The sequence below is a fragment of the Cynocephalus volans genome, chromosome 6 (genome assembly GCF_027409185.1).
Source record: "Cynocephalus volans isolate mCynVol1 chromosome 6, mCynVol1.pri, whole genome shotgun sequence".
Taxonomy (NCBI): Eukaryota; Metazoa; Chordata; class Mammalia; order Dermoptera; family Cynocephalidae; genus Cynocephalus; species Cynocephalus volans.
The window spans coordinates 133,345,794-133,363,137 of record NC_084465.1 but is presented as its reverse complement, the minus strand read 5'-3'; the positions used below and the strand labels follow the sequence as shown (position 1 = coordinate 133,363,137).

The window sequence follows — 17,344 nt, the reverse complement described above, 5'->3', positions numbered from 1 at the left end:
TGTGTTATTTTATGCTCTGTATTTTTCTATATCTTATTTTATTTTTTGGCAGCTGCCTGTACAAGGATTGAACCCTAGACCTTGGTGTTATCAGCACCGTGCTCTAACCAACTGAGCTAACCAGCCAGCCCCTATAGTTCTATATTTTAAAACTTTCTCAAAATACAGTTTTAAAACTCAAAAGTAATTTTTAGCAGTATTTTCTTTTAATACATATTAGAGAATTCAAAGTGTTACGAGTATTTTGTTCATGACAGTGGCAAAACAGGACATCAAGACACATAATCTTCCTTTTCACAGCTTATCAGAAAGCAAGGAACTTGGTAAGGTTCCCACAAGTCTGTCAAGCTTTGTAGTAAGCCAAACTAAGTGTCAGGAACAAGACTGAGTGAAATGGATGCAGAATGATTCGTACAGCTCAGATTAGAAACATCTTTGGCAGGGCACCTCCTCTACAGCACGTGCTGACGTGTGTGCCAAGTCTCCCTCTCTCTTGACCTTACCTGCCTCCATCTTCAAAAACATTATTCTCTTTCAGCAAAATTGCCAGCTGCAATGCCAGCTGCTCCTTTTCTTCATGAATCTTCTCTCTTGCTTCTCTTTCGGCATGAAAATCAGAACAGTAAACCTCCATCTGTTAGAGGAAAAAATGATACAGAAGTTTCCGTCTAGACGAATGTGGTTTCTCTGCAGCCCCGTTTATGAGGTGAAGAGGCAGGGCTGCACCCTCTGATGGGCCTTGTCTATGAAAGGTACATATTCCGATGAGAAACCAGCACAACAACCACAACTTTCCAACCACATTCGAGCAGTAGATCCAAGTTGTATGTGTGCATGTACTTGAAGCATTTAGAACCCTGCAACCACACCGATGCAGGTGATTTAAATACTGTATGTATCATCGATTGGGTAAAATTCTCTGGCCTCCTTTTTTTTTTTTTTCCAAATAACATTCAGGATTAATTTAATACAGTAAATGGCTTATTCACTTTGCCAGGTATATTTATGGAGGCTGGTCTTAAGCCAAATTTAAAATAATAATAATAAATAGATGCTATGTATTGAGTTCCAAACGTGTGAGATCCTATGCCGGGTGCTTTATACTGACTGTCTTATTTCACCTAATCCAAAACACTAGGTATGAAGAATTACTATCCCCATTTTAATCTTGGGAAAACTTGCTGAGTGGCCAAGTCAGCATTTGAGCCCAGACTGAAGTCCATTTATCATGGAGTCTTCTATATACCAAGTCACTTCCATGTGTGGTCTGCAGCCTCCAAGGTGGCTCCAGTGATTCTCAACTCTTGGTATTCACAGCCTTGTGTGATTCCCCTCCCACAATGAATAGGCCAACCTGTGTAACCACCAGGGTCCTGCAGAAGAGATGGGGTGTGGCTTCTGAGACTAGGTCATAAGAGACACTGGCTCCTGCCTTGCTCTCTCTTGAATCAGTCGCTCTGGGGGAAGCCAGCTGCCATGTCCTGAAGGCACCCAAGTGGCTCTCCTGAGAGCCCCACATGGTGAGGAACTGAGGCCACCTGCTGACAGCTATTTGGGTGAGACATCTCAGAAATGGACCTTCCAGTCCTTTTTGAATGCAGCCTCATGAGAGCCCCTGAGCCAGAACTACCCTGCCCAGGCGCTCCTGGATTCCTGACTCTCAGAAACCATTTGAGAGAATGAATGTTTATTGTTTTCAGCTGCTAAGTTTTTGGGGTGATCTGTTTACACAGCAATGGATAACTAATACACCATGACAGCAAGTTCTTCACTGTTATCAAATTATAAAGGGAAAACAAACCACTTCATAGTAAATTGAGTGAAGTCAGCATTATTCTAATAGCACTTTTTAACTTTCTATGTTTAAAATTAGTTTTTCAGATTTAATGGTTCTAAGATACAAATTATTATCCACTACTTTAAAAAGTAAAATTAATTAAAATCTAAACATTCTACCAAAACTGTAATCACAAAAAGTATGTAATAGATCATTTTAAGGGCCTTCCTATCAACTGTGAGTCATCCAGCATTTTATGGTATCATTGATGATCATGGACTTTTTGAGTCAGACCTAAAATCGAGCTGGAGTCTCACTTCTATCACTTATTAGCTTTAAGACAGTGAGAACAGAGTCTTTGTTTTGTCCATTCCTATATTTCCAGCAGTGAGAATGGTGTCTGCCATTTTACAGGTGCTCAAAAAATAATTGTTGAATGAACAAAAGAATATCCATCAAGACAGAGCGATTGTCTGTACACAGAATGTGGCAAAAACACATGACCACGCGAGGGCAGAAGAACCCAAATACATGAGTTACCAAAGCAAAGGAAACGCTATAAAGAGCTCGGAGAACACAAGTTGAGATTCTATCTGTAGAAATAAAACTAAAGGCTTTAAGCATGGATCAACCACTTCCATTTCCCTGGAGTCTGCCACTCTGGGCAGCTGTTAATAATGAGTATGTATGAAGGGACTGACATGCTGTTGACATTATTGTATTCAAAATAATCTGTTTACTTCATCAGATTGGCAAATGTTTAAAAGAATGATGCAAGGACGTGAGGACACAGGAGCTCTCGTCTACTCTGGTGAGAGTGTTATTTTGATCATGTATTTTTGGAAGACAACTTGGTAATATTTATTTACCTTAAAAACAGGCACACACAGTGACCTAACCATTCCACTTCTTTATCTTAATACTGATTCCACAGGTGCCCAAAGACATACTTACAAGAATGTTCACTTCAGCCTGCTTGGCAATAGCAAAAATATTGGTACAACCTAAATGTCCGTTAGCAGAGGACAGGCTAAATCTATCACGATAATACATACTTTAGAACACTATGCAACAGCCCAAAATAAATTAGAAAGAACATATAAATAAATTAAAATAACACATGGCTGAGTCAACATGGAGAGATGTCCCAGATATATCATGAGTGAAAAAGTTGTAGTACAAAAGGTATAGTGTGATCCCATTTTTAAAGAAGCAAACAAAAAAATAAGAACAGAAATCCATTATACACTTGCCAAACGGAATTTGGGGGAGTTGCATTTTTATTTTCTACTTTCTACATTTTTGTATTGTCTAAAAATTTTGTTTTATAATGAGTAGCACTGTTTGCAAATTTAAACAAATCTAAAATATTTTGGTACCTAATTATCCTAAAACTTCCTCTGAGATTGCTAGTTACTTAGAAAGAAAAAAGTCTCCCTCCTTTTATGTGATTTTACATCTCACTCATAAATTTTCCTCCAAGAACTCACTCATCAGCATCTAGAGTGAGCCCAAATAGTCGCAATGAGCCAATTTTACACAAATTCTTCCAGAGAACAGTAAAAGTAGAAATGTACTTCAACTTATTTTTATGAGGCCAGTACAATCCTGATATCAAAACCTGATAAGGACATTAGCAAAAGGAAAATTCCAGTCAAACTTACTTGAGGATGTAGATACAAATCCTAAGCAAAAGATGAGCAAACCAAATCCAATGATATATAGAGAGAATAACTGAAGAGATTCACGGTTTGTTTAATACTAAAATAAATTAATGTAATTCATCATATTAACAAACTAAAGTGAAAAAACCTAAAATTATCTAATTATAGCAATGTATGAAGAAAAAATATTTCCCAAATAAAATTCAACATCCACTCAAAGTAATAATTTTTGGCAAACAAGAAAGAGAAAGGAATTTCCTTAATCTGATATCAAGCCTATAGCAAGCATCACATGTTTAATGGTGAAATTTTGAAAGTACTGCCTGAGACTGGCAGCAACATGCTGTCTCTACTACTACACAATATTGTAGTGGGGGTCCGAGGCAGTGTAACAAGAAGAGAAAAAGAAACAAAAGAAAGAACTGGAAAAGAAAAAGTAAAACTGTCATTATTCAAATGATGTAATTATTAATGTACGAAGTCCAAAAAATTATTCAGAAATATTAGAACTAAAACGTAAGTCGGGCAAGTTTGCTGCATACAAAGTCAATATACAAAAATCAACTGTATTGTTATACAACAGCAACTCTTATGAAACAAAGTTTTTGAAAAATATACCATTTATAATAGCATCATAAAGATATAAAATATCTAGGAATAAATCTAATGAAAGTTGAAAAACATTACTGAGAACAGTTAAAGAAGACATACCATGTTCATGGATTGCAGGAATAAATGTTGTAAATATATTAATTCTCTCCAAATTGATCTATATATATTCAATATAATTCCAGTCAAAACCCCAGTAGATTTTTTTGTGTGTGAAAAATACCAAGTTGACTCTTAAATTTATGTGAAAATGAAAAGGAAAGGAAAATCTAAGTCCTCCTGAATACCAATGAGGTAGGCAGACTTACTCATCAGATATCAAAATTTTTGATGCTTTATAATAAGTCAAGTCAGTGTAGTAGTGAGCAAAGATACACAAGCAGACCAATGTAGAGTCAAGAGACAGACCCAGGCATAAGTGGACACATTTACGATGAAGAGGGCAGCAGAACAATTAAGAAAAGATGGCTTTTCAATAAAAGGCGCCAAGTCAATTGCAGATTCATATAGGAAAAAAATATGAATCTTTACCCTTACCTCACTCCTTACACAAAAGTCAACTTCAGATGGTTTGTAGATCTTTACATAAAAGGTTAAACAACAAAAGTTTTGGAAGGCAACACAGGAGAATATCTTTATGACCTTGAGGGAGTAAAAGTTTCTTAAACAGGACACAAAAAGTACCAATCATAAATGAAGACTGATAAATCGGACTATCCTAAGAAATTTTGTTCATCGAAAGACACTTTTATGGAGTGAAAAGGCAAAAATAACTGCCAAGGGCTTGGGTGTGGAGTATATGCAGAACTCATAAAATCAAGAAAAAGTCAGGCAAACCAAAAGAAAAATGGGCAAAGTCTTCTCAGGCACTTTACAAAAAAGAATACTTAAAAGGCCAATAAACTCTAAAGTCCTCACAGCCATCAGGGAAGTGTAAATTAAATGAAAAAAAGTGCAAATTAAATTCAATTAAATTACCTGCCAGGGTGGCTGAAAGTAAAATGACGGGTAACACACGTGTCGGTAGGATGCAGAGCAATGGAAACTCTCTGTTGATGGGAGTGAACATTGGTGCAACCACTTTGGAAAACTTTGGCATTACCTGTTAACACTGAGAAATATGCACAGCCTACGAACACGCAGTGCCTCTCCTAGTGTGTACCCGACAGAAATGAGAGCACATGTGAACAAGAGACATGCACAGAAATGTCATACCAACTTTAATCAAAATGCCACCAACTGGAAAAAACCCACCTGCCTATCAATCGTAGAACAGATAAATAAAATTCATTGAGCTGTGTACTTAAAAGTTTGGTGCATCTTGAACATGTTTCAATTGAAAAGTTTTAAAAAATTCATTGGTGGAAAAAAATAAAATAAAACAAATATAATTTAAGCACCATGACTTCCCATTTGAGAATGCGGTCACGGTCAGCCTCACTCAGGCCTGGGTCTCACCTGAGCCCTCAGGACAGCCATGGTCTCCAGGTCCTCTTCCTGCTTAGCGATGGTCTGCTTCATCTCATCCATCTGAAGCTGCTTAGAAGCCAGGGCCTTCTCTGCCAGTTCCAGTTTTCCATTTAGTTCCTGAAGCACTGTCTTATCTACTTTTTCTGACTGAAAAGGACAACTTTATTCTAGAAACGTTTTAGAAATAATTCTGCTACTTTAGTAAAACATTAGATAAAAGTTTATTTAAAAAAATTATTGACTCTAAACTAGTCTGTTAATTAGCAATGCTAACTTACTCAGAAAGTTGCCGTCATTTAACTTATGGCTTGCAAATAATAATTCCCTAATTTAAAATAATAATTTTAAAAAAAGATAGCACTAAAAGAAAGGCAATAATAACAAAGCCCAATCTTGATGAGGCTGTGACTCACCAGTACTGTTACGTTTCCGCAAGTTACTCTTACTTTGTGAAGTCAGTAGAAAAGAGGAAACATACTTAAATTTAAAATTTATTAGGTCATATGGAGAAAAAAAATTCTATTAAAAAAATGAAGAAATACCAAATGCTGGTGAGGATGTGGAGCAGAGGAAACGCTCTTACACGGTCCCACCTGGTAGAACTGTAAATTAGCACAGCCGTTATGAAGAATAGTATGGAGTTTCCTCAAACAACTACAGATAGAACTGCCAAGCGATCCAGCGATCCAGCCCACGGCTGGGTATATACCTAAAGGAATGGAAATCATGTCGAAGGGATACCTGCACTCCCATGTTTACTGTAGTTTTATTTACACAAGCCAAGGGTTGGAACCAACCTACACGTCCAATGACGGATGCCTGGATAAGGAAAATGTGGTATATATACACAATGGAACACTACCCTGCCATAAGAAAGAATGAAATGCTGCCATTTGCAACAACATGGATGAACTTAGAGAAAATTATGTTGAGTGAAACAAGCCAGACACAGAAAGAGAAATAGCACTTATCCTCCCTTGCAAGTGGGAGCTAAAAAAACACAAACAAACAAATAAGGGAAAAAGGAAAGAAAGAAAGATACAACAATCACAATAATTCATTGAACTCTCAGAAGGAGAGAATGGAACTGAGGCCGCTAGAGGTGGGAAAGGGGAGGGGGGGTTAGCGAGAAATTGGTAAAGAGCCACAAAAAATGATTACATTGTGCAATGATAAATATAGTAATTATCTTGATTTCAGGATCATGTACCGCACACAAGTATTGATATTCAATGCTGTATCCCACGGATATGTACAGTCAGTTATGTTTCAATAAAAAAATAAATAAAATAAAATCCATTCATTCATTTAAAAAAAAAGTGTATGTTTATAAGAATATAAATTAAAAGGCCCCTTCTAATTCAGAGCTTCCATGGTCTGTAAATTATCACACCATGCTGGGCTTTATTACTAATCTAAATTGCACACCAACGAGTCCAGAATCCCAAGTTCACTAACAGCAGGCAAGCTGGCCTTGGACAGTTCCATGTAGCAGATGGCCCCTACAGTCCCACCAGCTGTTGCACTGTGCACTATTCACATGGGAACCCGTGCTCTTAACTCTCCTACAAACCACATAAGCCTATCTCCTGACTGTAGGACATTAGCACCATCTTTGTACACAAAGTATATTATACATCAAATGTTATAACCACTTAGACACAAGAAATTAATAATAAACAAGAAATTAATAATAAACTGGAATACAGGCTTTGAAACCAGACTTAGTTAAGGATCCATGCAACTATTTTATACACAAAGTGTTCAACAGTTTCTGTCCATTACTAGGCTGTGGAAATAATTTTTTTCTATAAATACCTCTTTCCTTCTTAATTCCTCAATTATTTTCAATGCACTATTATGTTCTTGAAGAAGCTTGTTGTGTGTCAACTGTAAAACGGCTAATTTGGACCTATTAAAAAAGATTAAAAGAAATGGAATCGTGGGGAAAATATCACAGAAAGTTAGAGTCTTGTCTCCCAACCTTCTTCCAAACACCTGAGTAGCAAAATCCTCTCTCCTGCCTTTATCATCCCACCACCTATTGGTATTGTCTTACTCTCAAATTAAGAGAGAATGTAAATTATTTCCATAACTATGCTATGATAAAACATTAAAATTTTATCCCTTCTAAGACTCTCCTAGTACTCCTTCCAATAAATAAAAAAAAAAAATCTGATGAATTTATTTTCAAATCCTAATGCCAATATGGATAAAAAAGCAACTCTATCTCCTTTTGCCAAGGAGCCCTTCCACCACGCACACTCACTTTTCATCTTCTGTTTTAGCTTGCTCCATTTTGATTTCTGATCGCATGCTTTCCACTTGCAGCTCTAACTTTTTGTTATTATAAACAAGCTCTTGCTTTTCATTCAACTCTGATGGGGTTAAAGAAGTTTTCCTTTCAAGGGCCTGGCACCTACAAAAGATCAAGATTTCATGAGGATGAACAATGTTCCTTTACTTCTCAGTGGCTTTTAAACAAATCCTGAGATGATGCAAAATACAAACAATTTTAGGGCTGTAGGATTTATGAATGCAAAACAAAATATTTTATTTTCCTTTCTCCTTTACTAAACACAGTCATATTTCTAAGCCCTTATGCTTAAACATAAAAAGTACAGATGTAGGATGACATGAGGTACTGTCCTCTTTGAATAACTGTTTTAAATAGTCATGTAAGTACATTTTTGTTATTTGATCATGGACCAAAGTAATAATTGGCTAAAGATGCTTCTCAAATAGTGGTCCATGGATACCTTTTATATTTAAAAAATCACAGGTCTGTCAAGCACCCAACTTCTGACAAAGGTTCTATAAAGAAAAAGAAGTTTCCCAAAGAAAAAAAGAGTAAAGATCAGAAAGAGTATTTCAATATAATAATAGCAAATACAAATAAATGACTCCTAGATGCCTGGCATTAATACCAAGCACATTAAGCATCTCATTTAATATAACATATATAGAAATCATGACACACAACATAAATGCAAATGTAAAAATCTCTTATACTTAATTGACTGAAAATGACTAAAATAACTGATCAAAATTAATTTTTTTCTACATAAACCTCACCCAAATTCTTTACGCTCTTTCAGCTTTCTTTTAGGTGTGTTCACTACAATGTTGTCAGCTTAAATCGGTCACAGGAAACCTGGCTCATGGCTCTGTACAGGGTTCACATAGGTTAGCACACTCAACAAATTCTCCCAAACTACAGAATCCTGGTCCCCTAGTCCCCATTTCCCCACATTACAAACATTTCGCGCTTACACATTAATCTGTACACTAGTGTTTTCTGAATTCATATTTTAATTAGGTCTCTATTTTTCTTTTAGTCACTAACATGGTAACAAAACCATGTTTTTATATAGTAATATACTCTTTAAAAATGTATACAGTTGTCCCTCAGAATCCTCAGGGGATTTGTTCCAGAATCCCCTAAGGATACCAAAATCCATGGATGCTCAAGTCCTTTATATAAAATGGTGTAGTATTTGCATATAACTTACACATATGCTCCCATATACTTTAAATCATCTCCTGATTACTTGTAATGCCTAATGCAATGTAAATGTTATATAAACAGTTGTTATATTGCACTGTTTTTTCTTTGTATTATTTTTTATTGTTGTATTGTTAGTTTGTATCGTTTTTTCCTTCTGCCTATTTTCAATCGTTGGTTGGTTAAATCCATGGATGCGGAACCTGTGCATGTGGCGGGCCGACTGTATTTTTCAAAGGATAAAATTGATCTCTCATTCTTACTTTTCTTGAAGTCTCTTCTTCATTAACTCAGCTTCACTGAGTTTTGTATGAGCCTCTTGAAGCTCTTTAAATAGGGATGTCACCTGAAGTTTCAATGTTTCCACTTCCTTTCCAATCTATCATACAGGAAATACCAAAAAATATGTATGTGATTATCATCAGAAATTAAATGAACCTTTTTGTGAGAAAACAGTCTCAACCTTTAGTATTCAATTAAGACTGATAGGTAATTGATCCACCTTTGATATTTAATACAACAAAAACCTTGTATGAAAAATGTTTTGGACCCAACTGTTTCCTAATGGATCATTAACAAATCAACTGGGATACACTTGTTCAGGAGATCACAGCTCACAGAGGTGTCAAAGCACAATCCGATACATCCAGCTACCAACTCAGCCCCTTGCTAATTCATGTGTCTAGTTTCCTCAGCTATGTTTGTTATATAGCCCTCTTCCTGGCAGCTCTATAATTTTTGTAAGTGAGTTTCATGATGCCTTGAAAGTCTCCATACCTTTCTATTACTGGTTGCTGAATTAGAATCAAAAGGTACTACTACTCACTGGTGGTCTCTACAGCTCAGTTTTCTACATGTTCTCAATTCTCTGGAAAGTAGGGAACTCAGTCCCCAGTATGGCGCACAGTGGGCATTCAATATATATAATTGTTGAATAAATGAATTAGCTAAAGTGAGTATTTTATGTACACTCCTTTCACATGGCCTACAGTAGCTTTTATAACTTCATGGCTCCATTAACTGTCCCTATGCATCAGACTCTGCAGGCTCAAAAGCATATCTCTAAGTTACCACTCAATGCTGAATATATACACACGAGTCTTTTTCATTCAAACGAAGATCTTTCAATTCTACCTCAATTTTCTGAGTCATATCCTCAAATGATCTCGTATAAAGTGGACAAAATTCCTTTTACATTTAATGGGCTTGTTCACCTAAGGACTTAGGAAAGAATATTAGTCAAGAAGAGAGATAGGTGTGGTTTTGTACAATATGGATAGGAATACATCTCACTACAGCTGACAACGAATGAAATTCAATCCAGGAGATGGAAATGTGAGAGAACTAGAAAACAGTTAACATTATTTCTATATATCTAAAGCAAATAACAAATCACAAAACTCGGGTCCAGCTACTACACAACTCCATGGGGCGTGACGCAGTCTTAGTATCTGAGTACCCACCGTCTCTGTGTCTTTCTCCTCTTCATTCTCCTTTTCTGTGCTCCCCTCTGTCTGGGTCTCAATTTCAGAACGATCATTTGCTTTCTTCTCAAAATCTGAAAGTCTGAAATATTGCAGAATGTAGAATAGTTACTTTCTCTTTGGCTTCAGGAGGAAGAACAACTGCAGGGACACTAAAAAGAACACTCTTCAAAATGTGGGTAAAGGGATCAGGGACTTTAAGAGTGTCTTTATATTAACTTTACTAGCACTGGTTTTGTATTTTTCATCTTACAACCGGCTAGAATTGATTTAAGAGATGAATACACACAGGCATCAAAGACAGGTGGAACTCATCTTGAATACTGCCTGTTTTCACGTGACTGTACTATCCAGAGATATTTTTAAAGTTTGTTTTTATGTGTGTACACACATGAATGCATGTGCCTTCCATGAGTGTGTGTCCCATTTAAAAGAATTCAGCAGAGAAGGAAAGACTTTTCCTTTTAGGACCCATCCACGTTTATAAGTCTCTGAACAAACAAACAAGTGTGGCACTATTCTTACACAAAATCATAATCACAGGAAAGCCCTCCTAACACCAATGAAACAAATAGAGACTGTTATTAAAGAACATAGGATGAATAGATGCACATAATTTTTCTACCACCTCAAACCCTACTAAAATCATTTTTAAAAAGCCATGTGCCTACAGGAACAAAGAGGATGGAAGAGGAGACAGTAGCAAGATAGTACAGGAAGCACAGGTATGAGTGGTGACAGCCAAGTAACCTGATCCACACTGGAGAAACTCCAAAGGCTCAGGAATCGGTGACGCCAGGACTCTGGAAGTGGAGATAAAGGTAGGGCCTGTTTAAGGACTAGAAGATGGTAAAGGAAAGGGCCTCTGCACTCAGAGATGTTAAGCAGAGTCAAAGGATGGGGTTTCCTACAGGGAATTTACATACAGACTACTGAGACCCTCAGCCTTCTTTTCCTACTCATCCCAAGAACCCTGGCATCTAGAAAAACACCCTCCAGGCAGGAGGCTGGAAGAGTCTTCTCTGGAGAGTTTGACTAGGACAAGGGAAGAGATTTGAAGTTTCAGACATGGGGCTTCCCAAGGAAACCTCCCAGCCAGATCTCCCTACAGATGGTCACGGAGCTCCAAGCAGCTTCTAATTCCTCCTCGTAAATCTGATCAAATGGCCAGGATCACCAGATATTTAAGGAAAACCAAAAATGAAACAGAGGAAAACAGCTTACTAAAAACACAATATGCAGGGAATAGAACTTTAAAAAAACTATCATTAATATCTTTACAGACATAAGGAAATGTAACTACTGAAAAAGGGACATTCAAAGCACCAAAAAAAAAAAAAAAAAAGTAGAAAATTGATCAACTCTAACAAAAAGAAGGAAAAAAAAGAAAAAAGACATAGATGGCAAAGAGGAACACAGGTTAAGAAAATTAGGTGACTGGTCCAGGAGGTCCAATTCAAAATAATAAAGAAATAGTAGTTCTACAAGTAGAACAGAGATAATTAAGCATATGAAGTAATCGTGAAATTAATTCAAGATTATTTTTCAAGAACTGAAGAACATGAATTTGCAGAATGAAAGAGCCCAAAAGTGTCCAGAACAAATGGATGAAAAACAGGCTCACACCAAAGCACACTGAAATTTCACAATACTTGGAACCAAGCAAAGAACTTTCAGAGAGGAGAAAAAACAAAAGGAATTTCACCTACAAAGATTAAGCCAACTGAGCAAACCGGCCGGTGACAACCCCACAAAGATTAAGAATCAGAATGGCAATGGATTTCTCGACAGTAATACCAGAAGCAATGAAGCAATGCTTTCAAACTTTGGAGGGAAAATTATATCCAATCTAGAATTCTATATCTAGCCAAACTATCCATTAAGTAGAAAGGTAGAGATTTTCAGATAGGTAGATCTCAGAAAATATATGCTCTATATCATATATTCATTCTCAGTAAGTTAGCAGAGATGTGATTAAAAAAAAAAATAAAAAAGAGTAAGAAAGGAATGGGATTCAGGAAGCAGGGGATCCAACACAGGAGAGCTAAAGAAATTCCACAGGATAATGGCAAAGGGAGATTCCAAGATGACTGCAACACAGCAGTACCTAGAAAGCAACCAGGCAAGGCTTCTGGAGGACGGCCTTCAGGAAGAGACTGCTACTAGACAACTAACATGCTTGAATGTAAGTGAGAAATCTCCTCACTGGAGAAATACAGGGAAGCTAAGCAAATTTTTAAAAAGGTAATTAGGTATGGAGTTAAAAAAAAGTTCTGTAAAAAGGAAAGTGGTCACAACATAGTATACAGCTCAACTGGGAAGAGTGTATGTGTACATGTTGTATGTGTGCATATATGTGTGTCTGTGCATATGCACAATAATGCAAACACCACGTAATCATCTAACTGAATTTCAATATAATCAATTTCAGAAGGGGGTAGGGGGAGGAGAAGAGAGGTCCAGAGCATAAGTGTGTGGTGTTGATGATGATGAAAAGACAGTTAAATCCTCATTCTTCATAGTGGGAGGTCAATAGATTGCTTAACATTTTTTAAAAAAATTAAGTAGCAATTTAAGATTGATATATGGAGATACATATCAAAAGAAACAACTAAATATGTTAAAAGTGGTTGTTTGGGAAGCAGGACAAAGTAGGTGGGGGTGGGGTGGTCAAAGAACTGTCATTTCTCCATAAAAAGCTGGGCTTGTAGAGCAACTAATTCTTTCCATGTAGGTAACATTAACTTTTTAAAAAGAACTTAGTGGTGATAAAAAGTAAAAACAAACAATATTGGTATCTACTGCAAATAGCCAAACCCAATGGGTGCATGGGCATTTATCTCCAGCAAAGCTGAATGAATGGGTCTAGCGCCAGCTGGTGCAGGGCTGGAGGGTGGTCTCTACACCAACACTCATGTTTGATGCGGGGTCTTGACCTACACTTGAATTACAATTTATCAGTAATTTTCTACGGCAAATTTCCACCTTGGGCTATCTCTTCCATATTGCCTCTTGATATCCTAGGCTACATTTCCTACACAACTCCTCTCACCTTACCAGCTGTCGGTGTGAGCATGTTTAAAAAACACAAATCACGTGAAATATCAATCTTAGCAAAACAATGACAGAAAGACAAATCTTTTCCTTTTCCCCACAAATCACCTAAAAATTTTCAGAATAAGTTTTAGAACATCTATACCCCTATTTCCCATGATTAATGAAAATGGGTGAAGTTTGACTTATTTATTAGAGAAAAAGATATGCTAGGTTTTGCAATGTGTTTTTATCATATCGTATATAGTGTGTAGATCAAGCCAGGTTGTTCATGTATCACATTTTGTTTCCTGGTTTCAGTCCTACCTAAGCAGGGAGAAAATTATCATCCTGATACCCAGGTAGAGAATAATATTAGTCCCGACAACTAATTATCGACTCAATAATTGTTAAACACTAAAAGAAAGCTGGCTGGCTCACAAAGTAGAAATTTAATGCTATTGAGAAAGAGACCTTTACAAGGAGCTCAAAGCGGGGGCACGAGGTCTCCACCTCAAAGGCTGGCCTGACTCATTAGCTCCAATCTCAAGAGCTATATACACCTCTCAGCCTCCAGGCAGAAAACTATGATTATTGTAAAAGTAGCAATTACACAATCATATGAAATATCAGGATGAATAATTAGCAAATTCCCAAGTTTACACTTTTACTAATAAAGCTAATCATGTTAGTTTAAGTAAGGATGAATTACTGGCAAAACTTAGTTTCTTGGAATGGTAAACAGAACTTGGGAGATATAAACATGCCTATGAAATACACACTGATTGAGTACAGCTGTTAAAGTCCTCATTCAAAGCATAACATCTTCCTTTAAAAATCAGTTATAATAATTAAGGTGTAAAAAGTATGCTTTAATTTGTTTATTTACTTGTACACTATTACTATGTGTTAGGATTTTCCAAAAAGGTAGAAGAAATATTTGACCCCACTGGAACACACAGTGGTAGTCTCCTAGAAGTCACCCCTGAATTTTTCTAAGTGACGGTAGTAGGACGTAAAGTAAAAACCTGGGATTTTTAACCACCATAACTTTTTCGCCTTTGAAAAGAGCTGATCACCACATAGTCATTGGATAAACGCTGTCATGCCTTCCAGGTTATTTTTTCTTTCTGAATAAATAGTCTATGTTTCATATTTTAAGAACAAATCTTCTAATAGTTAATAATTTAAACTGCTTTAATTAGAAAAGTGCTTCTTACCATGGTATAGTTTAAGACTAATGAGCCATTTATAATGTCTGATAGAATTAATTATGCCATGGTATATTCATGATTAAATGTTCCAATCATTGGAGCCCTAAAACTATTGCATGACCTCCCCTGTATCTCATATTTGGGGTATCTTAGCACTCTGCATTTCTAAAATGTACATCCATAAATAGCACTTCACTGACTCTACAATAAGTCTATAAATAAGGTACATAAATTTTACCCCAAAGCCCAGTCTAAATGATTTTGCTTGTAACACATTATATTGCAGCTGTAACAATATAAAAGGTCCACCATATATTTAAAAAGATATACTCATATGTATATGGAAGAGGAGGCCCCACTCCCCAGCTCATTCTATGAGGCCAGTATTACCAGGATGCCAAAACTAGACAAAGACATCACAAGAAGACTACAGACCAATATCCCTTATGAATATAGTTGCAAAAATCCACAACAAAATACTAGCAAACTAAATCTAGCAACATATAAAAAGGATTATACACCACCATCAAGTGGGATTTATCCCAGGAATGGAAGGTTGGTTTAACATCTGCAAATTAATTAATTTGATATACCATATTAATGATGGTTTAAAAAACCTTAAAACTCATATGACGATTTCTATAGACATAGAAAAAGCACTTGAAAAAAAAATCCAAAATTGTTTCATCATAAAAATGACAACAAACTTGCAATAGAAGGGAGGTTCTCAATCTGATAAAGGCACACAGCTAACATGATACTTTTTTTTTTTTTCTGACTGGTAAGGGGTTCGCAACCCTCGGCACAGTGTAGTCCGCACAATGCTCAGCCAGTGAGTGCACAAGCCATCCCTATACAGGATCCGAATCCGCGGCCTTGGTGCTACCAGCGCCGCACTCTCCCGAGTGAGCCACGGGGCCGGCCCTAACATCATACTTAATAGTAAAAGACTGAAAGCTTTTCCCTTAAGATTAGGAACATAATGAGGATGCTCATTCTCTTCACTTCTAACACTGTATTAGAGGTTCTAGTCAGGGCAATCAGGCAAGAAAAAAAGGCATTCGGATTGGCAAGGAAGAAGCAAAACTATCTCTATTTGCAGATGAAATGATCTAATCATGTGTACAGAAAATCCTAATGATCCCACTAAAAAATTATTACCACTAATAAATGACTTCAGCAAGGTTGCAGGATACAAGATTAATATACAAAAAACAGTTGTATTTCTATATACTAGCAACAAATAATCCAAAAATGAAATTAAGAAAACAATTCCATTTACAATAGCATCAGAAAGACTAGAATAGTTAGGAATTAATTTAATAAAACAAGTGTAAGATCTGTATGTTGAAAACTACAAAACATCATTGAAAGAAATTAAAGACAAATAAATGGAAAGACATCCCACATTCATGGATAAGGATATTGTGAAGATGGAAATACTCTCTAAATTGATCTACAGATTCAATGCAATCCCTAACAAAATCCCAGCTGGCTTTTTTTCAGAAATTAACAAGTTGATCCTAAAACTCATATAGAAGAGCAAGGGACCCAGAATAGCCCAAACAGTCTTGAAAAAGAACAAAGTTGGAGGATTCACACTTCCTGATTTCAAAATTTACTACAAAGCTATAGTAATCAAGACAGTATGGTATTGGCATAAGGACAGATATATATATATAGGTTAATGAAACGGAATTGAGAGTCTAATGTAGTTGGCCTCCTATATCATACCATACACAAAAATGAACTCAAAATAGACCACAGACTTAAATGTAAGAACTAAAACTATAAAATTATTAAGAGAAAACATAGAAGCATATCTTTGGACCTTGGGTTAGGTAGTGGTTTATTAGATACGACACCAAAAGAAGGTGATAAAAGAAAAAAAGAGATAAATTGAATTACATCAAAATAAAAAAATTTTGTGCTGCAAATGATACCACAAAGAAAGTGAAAAGACAACCCACAGAATGGAAGAAAATATTTGCAAATCATATATATTGTATCCCGAATATAAAATAAGCTCTTATAACTCAACAATAAAAAGACAACTCAATTTTTAAAAGCAGGCAAAAGATTTTTTATTTTTATTTTTCTTTCATTTATGAACGTAGAGGCAAAAAAAAAAATTTTTATTTATTTATTTATTTATTTATTACAAATATTCATGAGATACAAAGCTGACTGTCACCCCTTCTGCCCATGAGGTGGGGGCCAGATTCATACTGGGGGCATACCCATTTAAAAGGGGGCAAAGGATTTGAATAGACATTTCTCCAAAGAAGATACACAAATGGTCCACATGAAAAGATGCTCAAAATCACTAGTCACTAGGGAAATACAAAGCAAAATTACAATGAGATACCAATTCACATCCACTAGGATGGCTAAAATCAAAATGAGAGACATTAACAAGTGTTGGTATGGATGTGAAGAAATTGGAATACTCATGCACTGCTGCTGGGAATGCAAAATGGTGCAGTTGCTTTGAAAAATGGTTTGTCAGTTTCTCAAGATATTAAACATAGAGTTACCATATGACCTGGCAATTCCACACCTGGGTATATACCCCAGAGAGTTAAAAA

The 17,344-nt window shown here is 36.2% G+C and overlaps 1 protein-coding gene across 3 annotated transcripts in view; it reads right to left on the bottom strand.

The window, feature by feature from the left end:
- OPTN (optineurin) overlaps positions 1–17,344 on the bottom strand; it is a 41,303-nt gene that overhangs the window by 6,218 nt on the left and 17,741 nt on the right. For all 3 annotated transcript variants that reach the window (XM_063099503.1, XM_063099505.1, XM_063099504.1), the window contains exons 7-12: positions 10,489–10,591; positions 9,289–9,404; positions 7,790–7,939; positions 7,339–7,432; positions 5,509–5,667; positions 504–634 (exon numbers count right to left, since the gene is read on the bottom strand). In XM_063099503.1, coding sequence (XP_062955573.1) covers positions 504–634; positions 5,509–5,667; positions 7,339–7,432; positions 7,790–7,939; positions 9,289–9,404; positions 10,489–10,591 — 753 coding nt within the window. The remainder of the gene's footprint in view (positions 1–503; positions 635–5,508; positions 5,668–7,338; positions 7,433–7,789; positions 7,940–9,288; positions 9,405–10,488; positions 10,592–17,344) is intronic.